Consider the following 20049-nt stretch of genomic DNA (forward strand, 5'->3'; position numbering starts at 1 on the left):
CAATTAATCAATAATGTATTTAAAAGTTATTTGGCTGATTGTTGTATATCGGCTCAGCCAGTTTATATGGGAGGCCCAGTCTACGTACAGATCACTCATTTTGAAATATTAAACTTAGTTTTCTTTTCTTTAATTTTTCATCCTCGTGTAGAAGGCTATCACGAAACACACATTTGGTTGTTCATAGCATAAAGAACATCTGATTTAATGTGAGGTAGGGAAATAATCATTTGAGTATGTGTATATAAATATGTAATTTACAACAGCTGTAAGATGCTTGAAAAGCTGGAAAATGCACCTTGAAAAGTGCTTGAATTTGACTTTGGAAAAGGTGTAAGAACCCTGTTGTTAGAAAACCACATTTATTTATTTTGTTAAACCTTGTATATTGTTTTTTTTCAACATCTCCAGGGGGTCCGCGGGGTCTTAAAAAGTATTAAAAGTTGATAAATCAATTTAGCGAAAATGAAGGCTATTAAAAAGTATGAAACGGCATTTTCCAAGACATTACATTTTGCAGCTTGTTTTCAATAAGTATATAAATGGTCCAGAGAGGTTGTGTTCCACAGTCTGCCTGAATGTAGTCATGGCGTAGGCGTGTCGTGAGATTCTGTAGTTTATTGATGGCGTCCCGTTGGGTGTGACGTCATCTGAACAGGACGTCGCTCGCTCACTGCTCGCTAGCGCGCGAAGCCCCGTTTACGCCGGTTGCTAAGCAACATCATTATGGGGAAATGCAAGTTTATGTCCAAATGGTTGGAAGATAAGGAGGAAGGACAATCAATACTGAATATAGTCAATGTGAGGTAAAGTGTGTCGCCAAGGTAACCGGTTAAAACTCAAAGTGGCGATGAGGTCTTAAAATGTATTGAAAGGGTCTTTTAAAGTCTGACATCTGACTTCAGGATTCCTGCATAGACCCTGAGTTATTCTCTCAGAGCATGTATCACAAGTAGGTAAACAAATGTTCAACAATGTAAATACTGCTTAACACCAGGGCAAACAACATTTCACACAGACAGAAGATAAAAACAGACAAACAATTAAATAAATGAATAGAAAACCTGTCAGCTAAAACAAAAATGTCAATGATAAACAAATGTCAGTACGGCAGCACCCCCCCATTGGTTTTGGCGATGGAGCCTTTTTGATGCTAACTTCTTGATTCACCTTATTTAGCTCGTTTTACAACTTTAAGGACCCTAAAAATGGAAATAAGGGCTATTCAAGTGTCCGTATTTCAGTTAATTTGGCTAGAAAATAAATAAAGGCGTGTCTTTTTCAACGTTAGTCAACTGGAATAAGTATTTTCGGCCCAATGGCGCCTCAGACCGACACAGAAGTTGTTGTACCACCTATTGGTCATTATGAAAATGAGTTTTACGCCCAGCTCACTTCCTGTTGCCTTGCAGACAAAGTGGTGCTGCTCAATCTGAAGGGTGGTGTTGTCTTTGACTCGCGCTCCACCTTTATTACGACACAAGTCTACTCTGCTGTGGAGACAATTTGGAACAGCTATTGGTCACTACGGAAAAGGAGTTGAGCAGGATGAAGATCCGGTTTGACCAAAATAACTTTGAACGCAAGCAAAACCAAACTCAAAATATTTGGGATCGATCGACCAATACAGAGACGAAACTCACTATAAATGGCGTCCAATTAGAAAGAGTATCGGAAATACAATTCCTTGGAGTAATCATAGACAAGAAATTAAGTTGGAAACCACATGTCAAAGCCAAAATATCCAAATCAATAGCAATTCTGAATAAAGATAAATACCTATTATTAAATTGAGCTTCCTTGTTTACGCTGTACTGCTCCTTCATACTTCCACACATGATGTACTGTGTGGAGGTCTGGGGGAAGACATATAAAACAAATTAGGGCTGCCTGATATTGGAAAAAAACTGATATTGCGATATGAAAAAATACAGGAATTGAAGAAAAGACAGTTTTTGTTGTCCATCCTTTCTTGAACTTTAATGCTATACAATTGGTATGTTTTTAACGATATTTAACCGGATGAAGGATTTTAGTCACGGACTTCTGGATCTTAATTTATCAGAGCAACAAGCTGAGCTAGCTCCATACATGATGTACTGTGTGGAGGTCTGGGGGAAGACATATAAAACAAATTAGGGCTGCCCGATATTGGAAAATACTGATATTGCGATATATATTTTTTTCCGTTGTGAAATGAAAAAATACAGGAATTGAAGAAAAGACAGTTTTCTTTGTCCGCACACTTTCTTGAACTTTAATGCTATAAAATGTATTGTGTGTTTTTTAAAAAATGTCTTTTTTTTTAACGATATTTAACCGGATGAAGGATTTTAGTCACGGACTTTTGGATCTTAAGTTATCAGAGCAACAAGCTGAGCTAGCTCGGTTATCCTGCTTCTGATCAAGAATGGTTGTGATTGGTGGTTTGCTGAGCATGCAGAGTCACTCACTCAAGTGCCCCTGACATGAGAGCCGAGCGAGTTTTCCTTTTGTAGCGAGCAGCGAAATAATTGTAACATGACGTGTTTCAGTTCATTTGCCTACTTAATATCGCACGTCCTAAAAAAAAAAAAAAAAAATACATTACTTATCAAACTTAAAACACTAAAACTACAAGACCTGGTTGACCATAAAACTATCCAAATTATGTTCAAAGCCATAAAATAAAGAAATGTGCGTTTCCTGCACATCCAGCCTCACTATGACTCATGTTTCAAACCTTCCTTTGTCGAGCGTTTTCCCCTCATTGCATCACGAGGCCTCTCACCGAACGCTCGATAGTGATGACTCGGCAACAGATGCTGCTAATGCACACAGTGTGAGCCGAGCGTTTATGCTGATGGAACATTAGGCTTTTGACCTACAAGCATCTATTGATTAATGCCTTTAATAAATGTTTACAGCCGCAATGTTAAGGTTGAGGCTTGTGTGAGGCACGTGTCACGTTACAACACTCTGTAGCCATTAGAAAAAGCTGTTTTACATTTAAGGAATAAGGTTGTTTGTGGTGAAACCCTTAATTAGAGAGAAGATGGATATTGATTTTCAATAAAGAGCTACTCATGATAAGCTTAGCACACAGAGTGGGGAAAGGGAAATTAGATAACGAGAAGGAAGTCCTCTCTGAGTGGGACCTTGATCACTGCTTAGGTTTGACAAACAATTATTAAATTGAGTAATTTAATTGAAATTACTACGAGGAACTTTCATTTTGGTGTTGATTTTGGCAACCCCAGTGGACAAAAGCGGTATTGTTTCCAGAATATTTTAGGTATAGAGCGGTGCTTCTCAAAGTGTGGTCCGCGGACCACTGGTGGCCCGTGATCGCCCCCTAGTGGTCCGCGGACCACTGGTGGCCCGTGATCGCCCCCTAGTGGTCCGCGGACCACTGGTGGCCCGTGATCGCCCCCTAGTGGTCCGCGGACCACTGGTGGCCCGTGATCGCCCCCTAGTGGTCCGTGAGTATATTGGTACAATTTCACATTTTAAAAATAAATATATTTAAGTTTTCCGCACGGGAATATCTCCGCAATGGAGCGAGCTTAAGTGAAACTGGGATTTTGGATATTTGTGGAGTGAGGTGGTCCGCGAGTGTTTTTTATTGGTTAAGTGGTCCTTGGTATGAACAAGTTTGAGAAACCCTGGTATAGAGGCATCAGTACTCCATTAAGAATGTTTTATTTACAGTTTATTGTCCTTTTTAAGTCATTTTAACTTTATATAACATGTAAAAAATTTCCTTTGACAGGTCACTATACTTCAAGGGCGCTATCATGCAAGGATATCATTCAGGAGTGTAGTGTTTGAACAAAGTGTCAACTATGAAGGATACATTATTAATAGTAAGACAACAAGTGCTGTGCTTCAGTATGGATCCCGAATAACTCCTTCAGTCATTTGTTAAGTGCACCAACAGAAGTGAATCAACGCACTCTGCAGTCAGCAAGATTTCCTTTTTCTTAGCAAGCTCGTCGATCCTCGGAAGACTTTAGCACTGTTGCTGAAGTGAAGGATTAGACTTCTGTGCCAACATTACCTCAGCTCCCCTGCTTTCACACGCACACCCACGCACGCACCCACGCACCCACGCACGCACGCACGCACACACACACACACACACACACACACACACTGGCTGTTTTTCTTTCTTCTGCAGAGATGTGCATTTTGTTGACCTAGCCTATTTCTCTTCTGACTCCCGACGTCATGAAGATCTTTAAACATTGCACTAGATTTCAAGAATAGCTGCAGCCTTGAAGGACACACATGTACTGTGACTGCAGTCGGTGTATTTCCTCAGGGCTTTTTTCTCAAACTGCTTTATGGGATTCAGTGAGAAAGCTGTTTGAAGAAAACATAAGGAAAGGTTTATTGTTGTGTGTTTCATGGAGGCATCTTACAACCACTCTATTTGACTTTAACCCATTTCCACCAGCTCTTATAGGTACAATAAACCGTCTGATTGATTGGTTTCTGTCTCTTTTCTATTTCCTCCCACAGAAAGAGATCCAGGCCATGAGCCAGTGCCACCACCCCAACATTGTGTCTTACTACACCTCCTTCGTGGTGAAGGATGAGCTGTGGCTGGTCATGAAGCTGCTCGGAGGTAAGTGCATTTGTCTTTCACACACTTCCCCTTGACTCCTGCCTATCAACCTCAATCGTTTTACACTTCCTGCAGCGCTGTATTCGGTCACAGTGTGTGAACGCTCGTCCTTAAAGTCATAATCAGAGGGTCCAGAGCTCTTGGCAGGCGTCCCCTCACGAGGACAGCAGGCAGAGCTGCTGCTAGTGATTGCAGGGATAGTGACAGCGCTGATCTTCATTGTGTCCCATGTGAGCTGCAGCTCTTTTCCGGCTTTAACTCGGTAGCTAATGACAGGGCAGAGGTAATAACAGCCCCGCAGGCAGCCATGTGGCAGCGCTGCAATTAACTAGTGAGAGGAGCACGAAGTGGAGGCCACCACGGAGAGGAAGAGCGCACAATGCACCCGCTGTATTGTTTTGTTCGTTATGGAGTGTTTATGGCTCTGGATAAGCCTTTAAGAGTGTTTGAGGCTGTAAGACACTTTCAGCACGAAGCGGAATGTGTCCTAAACAAAGCATTCGACAGGTTTGTGAGGTAGAGCGTCGTCTAACAATCGATGGTGTAATTCCCAGCTCCTAAAGTCAACATGTCGATGTATCCTTGGGCAAGATCCCCAAATAGTTCCCGATGGTGTGTGATTTAGTGTTGCACGGTGTACCGATGATACTTGAAAGGTACCGCGATACCCTGCCGTTAAAAACGTTACGATTCCTCCGTTTCATTAGTATCGGTAATGCGATACGATTCCTCTCAAGCACGCTCTATGTCCCTCCCCTCTCAAGCACGCTCTAAGGCCTTCCCCTCTCTCAAGCACGCTCTAAGTCCCTCCCCTCTCTCAAGCACGCTCTAAGTCCCTCCCCTCTCTCAAGCACGCTCTAAGTCCCTCCCCTCTCTCAAGCACGCTCTAAGTCCCTCCCCTCTCTCAAGCACGCTCTAAGTCCCTCCCCCCTCTCAAGCACGCTCTAAGTCCCTCCCCTCTCTCAAGCACGCTCATAGTCCCTCGCTCTAAGTCCCTCCCCTCTCTCAAGCACGCTCTAAGTCCCTCCCCGCTCTCAAGCACGCTCGAAGTCCCTCCCCCCTCTCAAGCACGCTCGAAGTCCCTCCCCCCTCTCAAGCACGCTCGAAGTCCCTCCCCCCTCTCAAGCACGCTCGAAGTCCCTCCCCCCTCTCAAGCACGCTCGAAGTCCCTCGCTCTAAGTCCCTCCCCCCTCTCAAGCACGCTCTAAGTCCCTCCCCTCTCTAGCACGCTCTAAGTCCCTCCCCTCTCTAGCACGCTCTAAGTCCCTCCCCTCTCTAGCACGCTCTAAGTCCCCCCCCTCTCTAGCACGCTCTAAGTCCCGCCCCTCTCTAGCACGCTCTAAGTCCCGCCCCTCTCTAGCACGCTCTAAGTCCCTCCCCTCTCTAGCACGCTCTAAGTCCCGCCCCTCTCTAGCACGCTCTAAGTCCCGCCCCTCTCTAGCACGCTCTAAGTCCCGCCCCTCTCTAGCACGCTCTAAGTCCCGCCCCTCTCTAGCACGCTCTAAGTCCCGCCCCTCTCTAGCACGCTCTAAGTCCCGCCCCTCTCTAGCACGCTCTAAGTCCCGCCCCTCTCAAGCACGCTCTAAGTCCCGCCCCTCTCTCAATCACGCTCTAAGTCCCTCCCCTCTCAATCACGCTCTAAGTCCCTCTCTAAGTCCCTCTCCTCTCTCAAGCACGCTCTAAGTCCCTCTCTAAGTCCCTCTCCTCTCTCAAGCACGCTCTAAGTCCCTCTCTAAGTCCCTCCCCTCTCTCAAGCACGCTCTAAGTCCCTCTCTAAGTCCCTCTCCTCTCTCAAGCACGCTCTAAGTCCCTCCCCTCTCTCAAGCACGCTCTAAGTCCCTCTCCTCTCTCAAGCACGCTCCAAGTCCCTCTCCTCTCTCAAGCACGCTCCAAGTCCCTCCCCTCTCAAGCACGCTCTAAGTCCCTCGAGAAAACGAGAAGCATGGCTGCAAGTGGGAGTGCAACTGCCGCTGCGCCTCGGCTTGTTGACGCAAAAGACGCCAGAAGCGAGATTTGGAAGTATTTGAGCAATATCTCTGACAGCGAGGGCAAGCCTACGGACACCACGAGGCCTGTCTGTGAGACATGTTTTAGATCCCTGCAAACCAAGGGAGCCAACACATCAGACTTCGCTAAGCACCCGCCGACCGGCATCCAGAGCTGTTTAAAGAATGTAAAGACAGACAGGTTAGCGAATGTGATAGATAACATAATTACATCATGCTCAGCCCATGCCCTCACATCTAAGTCAAACAAGTATAATTTATTTTGTGACAAACGAGGCAATTAATGGCAATGATAACTGTCTACTACGGCTATCTTTTATTAACTTACCAATGTGGCTAACATCTGCAAAGTACATTTTGTCAATAATTATTTATATTACTGTACTATTACATGTTAATATAAAGTTAACTATCAAAGAAATCACCTAAACCAAAGTATAAAGAAGAGAAACATGTTGTAAGAAAACACTTAACAGATAAACTACAATTGTATTGATCATGAAAATAATACAATAAAATAATCGGAATTCCAATTCTTGACTTGGTATCGAAACCAAAATGTTGGTATCGTGACAACACTAGTGTGAATGTAAGTCTCCTTAGCAGGTTGGGTCGACACCTCTTTGGGTGAATCCCGACGTGTAAATGTAAGCTGAATCAGAATTCCTTTACGAGGCCCGCAGCGGGGAAATGTACAGAAGGTAAAAAAAAAAGGCCATCAATATAAAGACTTAACAACTAACATATTTAAGTGTCGAGACATTTATACACGTTTTTGGACAATTTATAACATTCAAAACCGCTTTGAAGGATCATAAACGCTGTAAAAACGCTTTCTCAATGCAGTCCTTTTCCCATTCACAAGCAAGAACAAGCCTGATAAAAGGAATGGAGTTGTTTCATTTTGTTTTTCAGTCTCAAACACAAGCACAAGTCTACACGCACATGTTCACACCCTCTCATCATGCCCCCTGTTCACACAGCGTCCCAGTGTAACGGTTAATGCCCATGTGGCATGCCTTGCTCTCTGGGAAACCCTGGGCCCTGCAGCTGGCGGGCCGGGGGGGGCACAGAGCCCGCCATGCGACGCACGAGCAGCAGGAGCTGACACCACTTCAGACTGCCTCTCTCTCCTTCCCGTTAAACACAGGCCCTTGATGTGGAGTTTTATTGTGCAGAGTAATTAAATGATGGCCATGGCGACGTCTGCCATGGAGACAGGCTTCAAATTAGGTTTATAGACCATCGCTCCACGGGGCAGAGCATACCGTCAGGCACCCTGTCTTTGTCCTCTGCTATCGAAACGCTGTTAACAGTTGATCTGACAAAGCTGTGGCGTGTTTTGATACCCGTAGCGTTCGTATGTAAAGTGCTCTGACGGAGCAGCATTCCTGCAGTACAGGTGTCGCTCCTTTGAGAGGAGAATGCTGTCGGACTACGTGAGCTCCGTTTATGCAGAATAATTGCAGACATTTCTAAATAACTTCAACGTGTGTCTTGGCTGCCGCGATGCAACCCATACTGACGGCATGCTACATTTGCGATAGTGTTTCCGAGCGGTCCGCTTTCGGTATGCCGCTGCGGTTTTATTGGCTTGTGGCACTTAGAGAAGGTATGTCACGCATGTTGCACTGGCAGATGCCTGGCAGCGTGATACTGAACCCCAGAGTGCACTGCAGCAGTTGCCAGGGCGTGTGTGGGAAGATACTGGAGTAGCAAAGCTTAATTAAGAACACAAAACACTTTATTGTTAAGTAAATAATGTTGTACGGAAAGATAACACAGTATGCATGAACATATTTACGTACATACATGTGCCGCCTCATATTTAGCAGGACAGCAGACACAGAATAAAACATAGATTTTAGACCGATGCATTTTGTCCGAAGCCTCGAGGATGTTCTGTTGACTTTTTCAGGCTTTTTCTATTCTCCATGCACCTTTTCGAGCAGTGGAAGAAGTTGTGCTGGAACTCCCCGTGGCATCTAGGAAAAAAGTTTGCAAACAGGAAAGTAAAAAAGATACTCAATGACAGTAGTGGAAGTATGACTGCAACTCGACTACCACTGAGAGTCCTTCCTTCATCTTTGACACTGCTGTACCCTTGAACCTAGGGCTGCTCAATTAATCGCAATTACGATTATGGCTTGTAACGATTATGAAAAAAACGTCATCGAAATAATTTTTGTATTGGTTTTTCAGTTGAAATATACTTAAAGTAATCAACTGTCAAAAACATAGTGTTCCAATAAATTGATGTTTTCAAAGTAAATGGATAATCGTTTTTCATAATCAATTATTGACCCAAATAATCGAGATTAGGATTTTTGCCATAATCGAGCTGCTCTACTTGAACCCCCTTTTACAAAGAGGAAGTTAAAGGGAAAGCCTCGTAGATACAAGTCTCATTTGTGGACTTGTGTATCTTCGTAAAACCGAATCAAGGCCAAAACCTTTAGAGTTCTATTTCGTCCCTACTGACCGCCAGAGGCGGTGCTTTAGCACTGGATATGTCCATCGCGCGCATGCGCAGCTCGAGTACCAATAACAACAAAGTCACCTGTGACCCACGTGACACCGGCTACATCAGCCGGTGTCGACAGAGGATCTGTTCCTTTTCATCTTCTCGCTGCGCGAGAGTACCTTGGCTACATTTTTTGTAGCCTACAGCGTTCGTTCGTTCGTTCGTTCGGAACATTTGTTAAGGATTCTCTGCAAACAGCTGGCTGCGTGTAGCTTCGCGACTCATCCAGTCGGGGCCGCGGGATTACCCGTCCTCCAGGAGCTGCGGCTGGCTGCGCAGAGACTTCGTTCGGACAGGTTGGTGTCGGCTTGGTTGGCGACGGCAGTGTTTCTACTCCCTCTCCCAGCCTAGTTGTCCTGATTTCTGTCTGTTTGCTGAGTCTTTTGGTGACGGAGGTGTTTTCGCTCCCTCTCCCAGGAGTATTGCTGTGCTTTTGTACTGTTTTGGCCGCGGCGCTGAGCCAAACGTCATTAGCATTGAGCTAAACCTCATTAGCATTGAGCTAAACTTCATTAGCATTGAGCTAAACTTCATTAGCATTGAGCTAAACTTCATTGGCATTGAGCTGTACTGGCTAGTTAGCAGTAGCGGCTGCAGTAGCGGCTGCAGCCACTCGGCTGACGCCGGGTTGAGCACCGGAGTTTCCCGTGCTGTTCTTTTTTCTTTAGCTACAGCTGGCATTCGCCTTTGATTTAACGCTAACGTTGCCGTGTTTATCCTGTTAAACAAGTAGCTGGTGAAGTCTGTGTTCCCACACCCGCTCCCGGTTACGCTGCATCTGGCGTTCGTCTTCAGTTTAACCAGTGAAGGCAGTGTTTGCGCCCCCGCTCCTGGTAGGCGCTAAACGGCCTGGTTTTTTCCGTTAAGCAGGTAGCTGGTGAAGGCTGTGCTCCCGCACCCGCTCCCGGTTACGCTGCGTCTGGCATTCGTCTTTAAATTAACCAGTGAAGGCAGTGTTCTCGCCCCCGCTCCTGGTAGACGCTAAACTGCCTGGTGTTTTCTGTTAAGCAGGTAGCTGGTGAAGGCTGTGTTCCCGCACCCGCTCCCGGTTACACTGCATCTGGCATTTGTCTGTAAATTAACCAGTGAAGGCAGTGTTCTCGCCCCCGCTCCTGGTAGACGCTAAACTGCCTTGTGTTTTCTGTTTAGCAGGTAGCTGGTGAAGGCTGTGTTCCCGCACCCGCTCCCGGTTACGCTGCATCTGGCATTTGTCTGTATATTAACCAGTGAAGGCAGTGTTCTCGCCCCCGCTCCTGGTAGACGCTAACTGCCTTGTGTTTTGGTTTAAGCAGGTAGCTGGTGAAGGCTGCGTTCCCGCACCCGCTCCCGGTTACGCTGCATCTGGCACTCGCCTCGGCTCAGCCAGTGAAGGGCAGGTAGCTGGTGAAGGCTGTGTTCCCGCACCCGCTCCCGGCTTCTCTGCATCTGGCTACCTACAGAATGGCTCATTCATGTAGCGCCTGTATGGCTTCTCTCGAGCCCGAGGACGGCCACGACCATCCATCTAAGGGAAGCTCTCACAGTAGGGGCCTGCATGAACTGTAGCTGCATGCCCCGGGCACTCAGAGTGGCTAGAATCACTGAGGTGGAACGTCTGGCGGCAGCCAACGGACACCTCTCTTGGTCACATCCTCCCCCAGATCAGTTCGACCGTCCCTGGCGACTTGAGGGAGCGATGGCCATGGGTGCACCCCCCAATAAGAGGACTAGGAACAGGCTGTCCTCTAAAGTGGATCAGCTAGCTACCGACATGGACACGATGAAGTCGCTCCTCGTGGCCCTTCAGCCGGGGCCCGGTATAGGGGCTGCTAGCGGGCCGCCTGCCCCTCCTTCGGTTGCTGCCCCTCCTTCGGTTGCCGCCCCTCCTTCGGTTGCCGCACCTCTGTACGAGGATGCCTTGTCGCTAGCGGCTTCGGCTAACCTCTTCAATGAAGAGACGGAGGACGAGGTCCCGCTCGAGGAGTTTTCCCTCTCCTCTGCTCAGGGGTCTCTGCAGGACGGGGAGGACGGCTCCATGGCGGCCATCATTCGTACAGCCTTGGCGCACCTGCAGATTCCGGTTCCGCAGGCCAACTTGGCTCCGGCTAGTGCCTTCTTCAGGCGTAACCCAGCCCGTGTCCCCCTCACCGTTCCTCCTTCAGAGGAGTACCTGAGGGAGCTCCAGGCATGCTGGAGGGACACCAGGGCCTTTAGCCGCACTGGTTCCGATGCCCGGACCTTGGCTGCCATGCAGGACCCGGCGAGGGCGGGGCTGGGTGGCATGCCACCCATTGAGCCTGCCATCGCCTCCCTGATTCTGGCTCCTGACGAGGCTTTAAGGCCTGAGGTCAGGTGCCCTCAGCCTCAGTGCAGGGTCACGGATGGGCTGCTCTGTAGGGCCTACGACGCAGCGGCACGCATGGGTCGTATCGGGAACTCCCTCTCCCATCTAATGCTGGCCGTCTCTGCCTCGCTGCAGCAGGCTCCGGCCGAGCCTTCTTTGCTGGGCCTCAGCGATGCATCACTGCAGGCCTTTGCCCTAATGACTAGGGAATTGGGAGGAGTTATGTCTTTTCTGGTACAGACTCGTCGCCAGGTTTGGCTGGCACAGTCACCACTGACGGAGACATGTAGGAGAGTCCTACGTAGCGTGCCAGTCGAGCCAGGGGAGCTGTTTGGGTCAGCTGCCCTGGAGACACTGGAGCGCGCTGCCCAAGCGAGGCAGACCAGGCAGCAGCTCTCGGGTCTTCGCAGTCCCGCGGCCGCTCCCGGCAGGCCCAGGGGCCGCTCTAGCAGCCGCGCTCAGCCACCGGCTTACTGGGGTGGTCGGCAGAGTTCCCAGCGGCCCACTCAACTGGCCAATGACTTTCGTGCCCCAGGTCGCCTGGCTTCCAGGCGGCCTCGCGCTTCAGAGCCTTACCGGCGCCCCCCGAGGGGCTCCAGGGGCCGGGGGGCTAGGCCCTGAAGTCCCGGGGCCGGTCGTCGGCTGTTTTTCCCAGCAGCAGCTCAGCTACTGGGCTGCCTGTATTTCCGACCCCTGGGTGGTTTCCACACTAACCCGGGGCTACGAGTTGCAGTTCCGACGCCGGCCCCTAGCCTTCGGCCGGGTCAGAATGACAGTTGTCAAGGACCCGGCGAAGGCCTTAGCGCTAGCCCAAGAGTTGTCCGTCCTCTTGGCCAAAGGCGCAATCGAGCCAGTGGACCCCCTGCGTCAGAGCGGGGGGTTCTACTCGACGTACTTTCTTGTGAGCAAGAAAGTTGGCGGATTCCGTCCAGTTCTGGACCTCAGAGGAATCAACAGATTCCTGAGGGTACTACCCTTCCATATGCTAACCACAGCAGACACCCTTCGTGTTGTCACACAGGGGGAGTGGTTCACAACCGTGGACTTGAGGGACGCCTACTTCCACGTGCCAATTGCATCCCATCGCCGGAGATTCTTGAGGTTCGCCTTTCAGGGTCGACATTATCAGTTTCGGGTGCTTCCCTTTGGTCTCTCCCTCTCCCCAAGGGTGTTCACCAGGGTTGTTGCGGCAGCGCTCGCTCCCCTGCAGGCACAGGGCATGAAGGTCCTGCCATACCTGGACGACTGGCTGGTTTGCGCGCCGTCCCGGGCCCAAGGGGCCCAGGATACGGCGCGCCTCTCATCCCACGTTGCCCGGTTGGGCCTGACAGTGAACACCGGGAAGAGTTGCCTGGACCCTTCCCAGCAGGTCACTTATCTGGGGATGGTCCTAGATTCGGTCACCATGAGGGCCTACTTGACACCTCGTCGTGTGGACGACATTTCCCACCATCTTCGCATCTTCAGACTAGGCAAGAGGGTGCCTTACATACAGTTCCTCCGGCTCTTAGGCAGACTGACAGCTGCCTCAGCCGTCGTGCCCTTGGGCCTGTTGTCACTGCGCCCCATGCAGATGTGGCTGAACAGCCGTCACTTGGATGCCAAGCGGCACAGGCACAAGAGAGTCAGGGTGTCTCAGCGGTGCCTCCACTCTATGTCCCGCTGGAGGGACAGGGCCTATCTCCTGAGGGGTGTGCCCATGGGCACCATCCCATCCCGCCGGGAGACTGTCACTGTGGATGCGTGTCTCTCGGGGTGGGGTGCGGTGTGGCAGGGCAGGACTGTGCAGGGTCAGTGGTCTGCCCAGGAAGGTGCACGCCATATCAATGTGCTGGAGCTTCGAGCGGTGTTGCTCGCACTCATGCACTTTTTACCCCAACTGGCGGGCAGGCATGTGCTCGTTCGTTCGGACAACATGTCCGCAGTTGCCCAAATCAACCACCAGGGGGGCGCCAGGTCCGCACAGCTGCTCCGCGTTTCGCAGAGCCTCTTGCCTTGGGCGCTCCCCCGCCTCACCAGTCTGCGGGCAGTTTTTCTGCCAGGGGACTTGAATCAGGTCGCAGATTTCCTCTCACGGCGCAAGCCTCCACCGGGGGAGTGGAGGCTTCACCCGGAGGTGGTGGAGATAATTTGGAGCCTCTTCGGCAGGGCCGAGGTGGACCTCTTTGCCTCGGAAGAGTCGAGGCACTGCCCCCTCTGGTTCTCCTGGTCGGAGGTGACCAGCCCATTGGGTCAGGATGCCCTGGCGCACGAATGGCCGGACACTCTCCTGTATGCCTTCCCGCCGTTGCCTCTGATACTTCAGACGCTTCAGAGGGTCCTTACCCAGGGGCACAGGCTCCTTCTAGTCGCCCCCCGCTGGCCGGGGAGAGTCTGGTTCCCACTGCTACGCAGTCTCTGCGGCAGCCCACCGTGGCGTCTCCCCGACAGGAAGGACCTCCTGTCACAGCTCAAGGGTCAGATCTGGCATCCCGACCCTCGCCGCCTTCAGCTCTGGGTTTGGTCTCTGCAGGGCCCAACCCACTGTTGAGCGGTGTCACGGCATCTGTCAGGGAAACTATCCTGAATGCCAGAGCTCCATCCACTCGGGCACAGTATGAGTGCAAATGGAGGCTCTTCTCCCACTGGTGTGTGAGTAAGGCTGAGAATCCGGGACATTGCTCCGTGGCCACCATTTTAGAGTTTCTGCAGTCCCTTCTGGATAGTGGACGTTCTCACTCCACTTTGAAGGTGTATACGGCTGCTATCTCTGCCCGACATGTCGGAGTCGATGGCGCCACAGTGGGGCGCCACAGGTTGGTGTCCCTCTTTCTAAGAGGGGCTCTACGGCAGCGCCCCCCTAGCACCCCAAGGGCCCCGGCTTGGGACCTGCCCCTAGTGTTGGATGCACTATCATCTCCTCCCTTCGAACCCTTGGCCCAGGTCGGGCTTAAATGGCTGTCCCTGAAGGCAGCATTTCTGCTTGCCATAACCTCAGGGAAGCGAGTCGGAGAGCTTCATGCCCTCTCCGTAAGCAGTACATGCCTGAGGTGGAACTCCGATGGCTCGGGTGTCACCCTCTGGCCGAATGTGGCGTTCTTGCCCAAGGTGCTTCCACTAGCCCACTCCAATCGGCCTATCCAGCTGGCACGCTTTAACATTCCACAGGAGAACGGCACACCTGAGTTGCTGTGCCCTGTGCGTGCCCATATTGATGCTACGGCCTGTATACGACAGTCAGAGCAGCTCTTCGTTTGCCATGGCGGCACTAGGAAGGGTCGTGCTCTCTCGAAGCAGCGGCTGTCCCACTGGGTGGTGGATACCATCACATGTGCCTATGGGGCCATTGGCCGCCCCCCGCCATCAGGGGCCAGATGCCACTCTACAAGAGGCGTCTCAACATCGTGGGCTGCCCTAAGAGGGGTGCCCCTGGAGACCATCTGCGCCGCGGCGTCATGGGCGTCTTCTGGCACATTCTCCAGGTTCTACCGGGTCAATGTCGCCACTCCTCACCCCCTGGGGGTGGTCTTGTGGCCAAGCTGCGCTGCTTCCAACTAGGTGAGTAAGTGCTTGGATTCTTCATGACATGGTTGGTATAGGTCATCCAGTGCTAAAGCACCGCCTCTGGCGGTCAGTAGGGACGAAATATAACGATAGTTACGGCTGTAACTACGGTTCTATGAGTCCCGGATGACCGCCAGAGTTTCCTGTCACTCAGAATTCTTGTGTGCTCGCGAGAAGATTCTGGGAACAGATCCTCTGTCGACACTGGCTGATGTAGCCGGTGTCACGTGGGTCACAGGTGACTTTGTTGTTATTGGTACTCGAGCTGCGCATGCGCGCGATGGACATATCCAGTGCTAAAGCACCGCCTCTGGCGGTCATCCGGGACTCAGAACCGTAGTTACAGCCGTAACTATCGTTTTTTGCTGTAGGTAGGTGCACTGCTTTTCAAGAAATTCCTGTTCCGATTGTGACATGAGAACAACCGTTTCATTAGAGCGAGGCATAGCATGTCACTGACTGAATACTCTCTGACAGGCAGCCTCTGCTCCCCACGGAGACAGAATATGAGTCCGCCAAAGCAAGCCAGTGTAATGTGTTCCCTCTCTGGCTGACTTCACTGCCGCCCGGCTCAATTAAAGACCACGCCATTCAAGGCATTATTGACTGTTTCAATTTAGCATTTGAAAGGACTTGGTGGAGTTTGGAGCCAGTGGATTTGTCACGTCATGATGTCACCTTATAGAGAGGCGAAGTCGCTCCCTTTCCTCCATGGGACCTTATTTCAGAAAAAGTATGTATTGAAGTCAATGGAGAGAGAAAACTTATCTTTCGATCCCGTTTGAATTGTGCCACGAGTTACACACATGATGTTTGTCAATTTAAAAGATAATTTTTTTTGCAAGAACGAGGCGGAAAGTATTAAACGAGGTGAAAATCACTCCAAGTCTGGGCGCGTTGAGAGCTGTGCACACACAAGGGGAGTGAGTCGGTTCCTAAGAGCCAGCATGCGGGACCGGGACTCTGGGATTTGTAGTCTTTCTAGTTGCGTATTTTGCATAGTCTTATATTTCAACAGTTTTACGATAAACTGTGACTTTTTTGACTTGGAAATTATTTGTTAAGATTGACAAACATCATGTGTGGAATTCGTGGCACAATTCAAACGGGATCGAAAGATAAGTTTTCTCTCTCCATTGACTTCAATGCAGACTTTTTCCGAAATAAGGTCCCATGGGTCGGAAGTAGATGGGCGGGACTTCGCCTCTCTATACTAATGCCAGGAGGCTGACAAAGAGCTGTGATTGGGACTCAAATACCGTACTTTTCGGACAATAAAGCGCACCTGCATATAAGCCGCAGCAGCTACATTGTCCGTCTGTCTTGCTCTCGTTCTGTCTCTCGGTTCCACTTTTACTTTGGCGCGCTACCTGTCTCACTCTTTTCCGGCCTCCAGCTTTTCCTGCTGGAGCCCGCCGCTTAAAGGTGGCGGGCGCGGACCGGTCATAGAGCCCATAGAGTTAAAGGTGGTTAATTTTACCTGTAAAATCCATAGATTTAGGAGGTTCCCTAGTGGCCGTTAGCCGTACAAAAACAATGGGGGAAAAAGTCGCGGCTTATAGTCCGAAAAGTACGGTACTTCCGTTTGGTTTCCTAGAAATCAGTTTTCTCGGGGCATTTTTAGTCTTTTATTCCTCTCTTCTACGCCCTCCACCTATGCCTCTCCCATGCCTCACCCTCCCACTCCCCTTTCCAGCTTCTGCTTGGCATTCCCCATCGGCCTTTAGCACAGTTGGCGCCAGCTTTGATCTCCCTCGTCTGCTTTCGCCTCCTCCCTCCTTACCCCCTTTTTTTTACTCTCTCATCCTCTCCCTCGGTCTCAAAGCTCCGGCTCTGACCAGGAGAACGGAAAAGACTAAGTGGGATTTCTCTGGATGAAGTGAGAGTTAAATGGAATGGCTTTACACCTTCACAGTTTGGGTTAGAAATCCAGAAAGAGACGGAGGATTTGATTTAATCCGGCTTGAAACCGAACTGAGGATTTGGCTTTTCCCTAAGTTTTTATTCTCTCCTCTTTCAAGACTTCCTTTATCCCCTGTGGTTCGTATAACTGTTCCTCTTACGGGTTTGGATAGGCCGCATACAAACCAGGCCAACAGGTGTCATTTATCTTTTTCCCATGCATAATAAACCTTTGGGTTGTGGAGCTGTCGGCGCGTTGGAGCCGCCTAATGGAGCGTGGAGAATTCAATCAGATGGACTTGAAAGAGGCTGACATTTAATGATCCTCCAAAGCCTGAACCACGCTGTGCGTGCACTTAGAAACATTTTCTCCAATCGGTGCCAACAGCAATTTAAGTTTGTTTGGCACCTCCCCTGCTAGCTTGCACCTAGTGGGGTTTTTGCTCTTTCCATGGAAGCAAAGTCAAAGCTGAGCTGTTTCACTATCATCACGTGAATACAGCTTTAGGGTAGGGCTGCTCGATTATGGCAAAAACCATAATCTCGATTATTTGGGTCAATAATTGTAAATGCGATTATTCATCGACTTTGAAAACATCCATTTATTGGAGAATGTGAACAGTATGTTTTTAACAGTTGATTACCCTGAACTTTACGTATAACTCAACGAGAAAAAAAAGTATTTATAATGATACAAAAATAATCGTTTTATTTCGATTACGTTGTTTTCGTAATCGTTGCAAGCCATAATCGTAATCGCGATTAAAATACGATTAAAATACGATTAATTGAGCAGCCCTACTTTAGGGTAAGGCGTTAGGGTCTGTTCCTTAATACCTACATGTGTTCTTTACCCAAAAGTCCCATTCTTCAGTGCTTCACTCTCAAAATGTACAACACTTCTTAATTTCTAAGAACAGTTTGTAATTTCTAATATCATAGCAGGTGTGTTGTAACATTTTAACACACACACCTGTACTTACTGCCTCCAGCCTGTCAGTCTGTAACCAGGGCAGAGGAAACGGTGACACCTTTGCATTCGTTGTTCCAAAGCAACCAAACGAATGATCACTTTCGGCTTCAACGTTTGTCCCCCGTTGGTTTAAGTTAGTCAGTGACCAGCCATACTATCCGCAGAGACATTATTTAATCGTCTCAACTAATTCTAGCAATTCCCAATGTGTCTTTTATTTCTTTTTCAATAAACAGGGTTGCAGTCGAGTAAGCAGCGATAGGTTCCTGCACATTAGCTTAATCGTCTCTCGCGTGTATTCAAACCTTTAATTTGTTGCCTCATTAGGACTACATCTCCCCCTTCCCTCAGCACCCTCTCCATTGTCCCCTCCTCTCCTCCCTCGTGCCATTTCCCAAAACGCGATGAGAATCAGTCTGAGTGCAGAAGCTTTGAGAGAGGAGAGAAAAGGTCTAGCTTTCCTCAATGAGACGTTCCTCTCACACGCTCTCTATCTCTGCGCTCAGACACACTGCCTTTCCAAATCCGTCCTCTCTTTGAAAGGGTTGCACCGTCACTGCTAACGAACCCGATGAACCCACCGTCTCCCCCCCCCCCCTCCTCTCTCGCTCTGCCTCACTCTCTGCCATAACGCCGTCTACTCTCAGGTGGCTCGTCTCTCCCTCAGCCTGGCACCGACGCTGAGACGCAATCAATTGTGTGGTGTGTGTGGTGGTGTGTGTGTGTGTGTGTGTGTGTGTGTGTGTGTGTGTGTGTGTGTGTGTGTGTGTGTGTGTGTGTGTGTGTGTGTGTGTGTGTGTGTGTGTGTGTGTGTGTGTGTGTGTGTGTGTGTGTGTGTGTGTGTGTGTGTGTGTGTGTGTGTGTGTGTGTGTGTGTGTGTGTGTGTGTGTGTGTGTGTGTGTGTGTGTGTGTGTGTGTGTGTGTGTGTGTGTGTGTGTGGTGTGTGTGTGTGTGTGTGTGTGTGTGTGTGTGTGTGTGTGGGGGATCTTTTCACTGCACTGCTTTGTCCTCCAGTGTCGCCCAATTTTCTAATGCAAATAAGGAAGCTCTTTTTTAAAGACGCATATTTGTTCTGTGGTACAAAAGAGATCGCGCACTGGTCGACTTGTGACCTTAATTGTCCAGCATATAGAGTGGCGCCGTAATGAGTCCTTAAACCCGGAGATTAGCTTTTTACCATTTCCTGTTCCCTCGTCTCAGTCAGTTACGTGAAGGTGTTTGTCTGAAATAAGAACTCGAGATGGAGAGATTTTCACATTCTGTTCTACGACATGAAATACAACAGTAAATACCCCACGCTTGAATATCCACAGCTTCTATGATATATATATAACCGCAGCTTTAATTACGAAGTCATGTGACTCTGTAGTTGGTTTACAGCATCACGCCTTTTATTTCTGCAGAAGTGGTGTTAAAGGTGGGGTAGGTGAGTTTCAGAAAACGGCTCGAGATACACTTTTTGTTATATTCCATGGAATGCTCTTAACATCCCGATAGCAATGAATATCTGAAGTGCTTTGACAAAAAATCTGTAGAAGCCGTAATACTGTAAAAAGTACAACCAATCGCGTTCATGTGTGTTGGAGGAGGGGCTCTGTAAGGAAGTGGCAGATTTTCTCCGGTTGTGTATTTTCAAATTCTAGCGATCTCGAGCCGGTTTCTCAAACTTACCTACCCCACCTTTAATACGTGGAGATTATCCTGCTTAAAAAACATGTCAATTACACGTGATGGCCACAGAGATATGTCATCACTGCACCAGGAATCTATTAAATAAGATTCACATACAGTGTACGATGTGGAGAACTCAGTCAGGCTGTAATGATGCTGTCGACATGACTCTGACGGCAGCCATGCTAATTTTAACTGGGTAAATATTCTGACTTCCAGCTGTGCGCTCGGTGGAAAGCCTGAAAGAAAAATCCTAATTTAGAGTCAATGGCCTGAACAAAATGTCCCCTAATGACATCCTAAATTCAGGGCTTGTCACTAACACTTAGACGGTTGATTTTCTAGACACTTTTAATATCATGGAAAGCACAACATTTATACGTTGTTACCCTAGTCTAAGGAATGTAAGTTGTGATTTCTCTTTTTGCCCTCGCCACACTGAAAGGTCCTGCTGATAGTGATGGTTGAAGAATTTTGTCTTAGCCGCTAAATCGTTTT

At 49.1% G+C, this 20049-nt stretch overlaps 1 protein-coding gene across 1 annotated transcript in view; it reads left to right on the forward strand.

Annotated features, from left to right (window-relative positions):
* LOC117465662 (serine/threonine-protein kinase OSR1-like) overlaps window positions 1-20049 on the forward strand; it is a 74585-nt gene that overhangs the window by 19570 nt on the left and 34966 nt on the right. The window contains exon 3 of the mRNA XM_034108618.2: window positions 4504-4609. Coding sequence (XP_033964509.1) covers window positions 4504-4609 — 106 coding nt within the window. The remainder of the gene's footprint in view (window positions 1-4503; window positions 4610-20049) is intronic.

This window comes from Pseudochaenichthys georgianus, chromosome 20 (genome assembly GCF_902827115.2).
Source record: "Pseudochaenichthys georgianus chromosome 20, fPseGeo1.2, whole genome shotgun sequence".
NCBI classification, from domain to species: Eukaryota; Metazoa; Chordata; class Actinopteri; order Perciformes; family Channichthyidae; genus Pseudochaenichthys; species Pseudochaenichthys georgianus.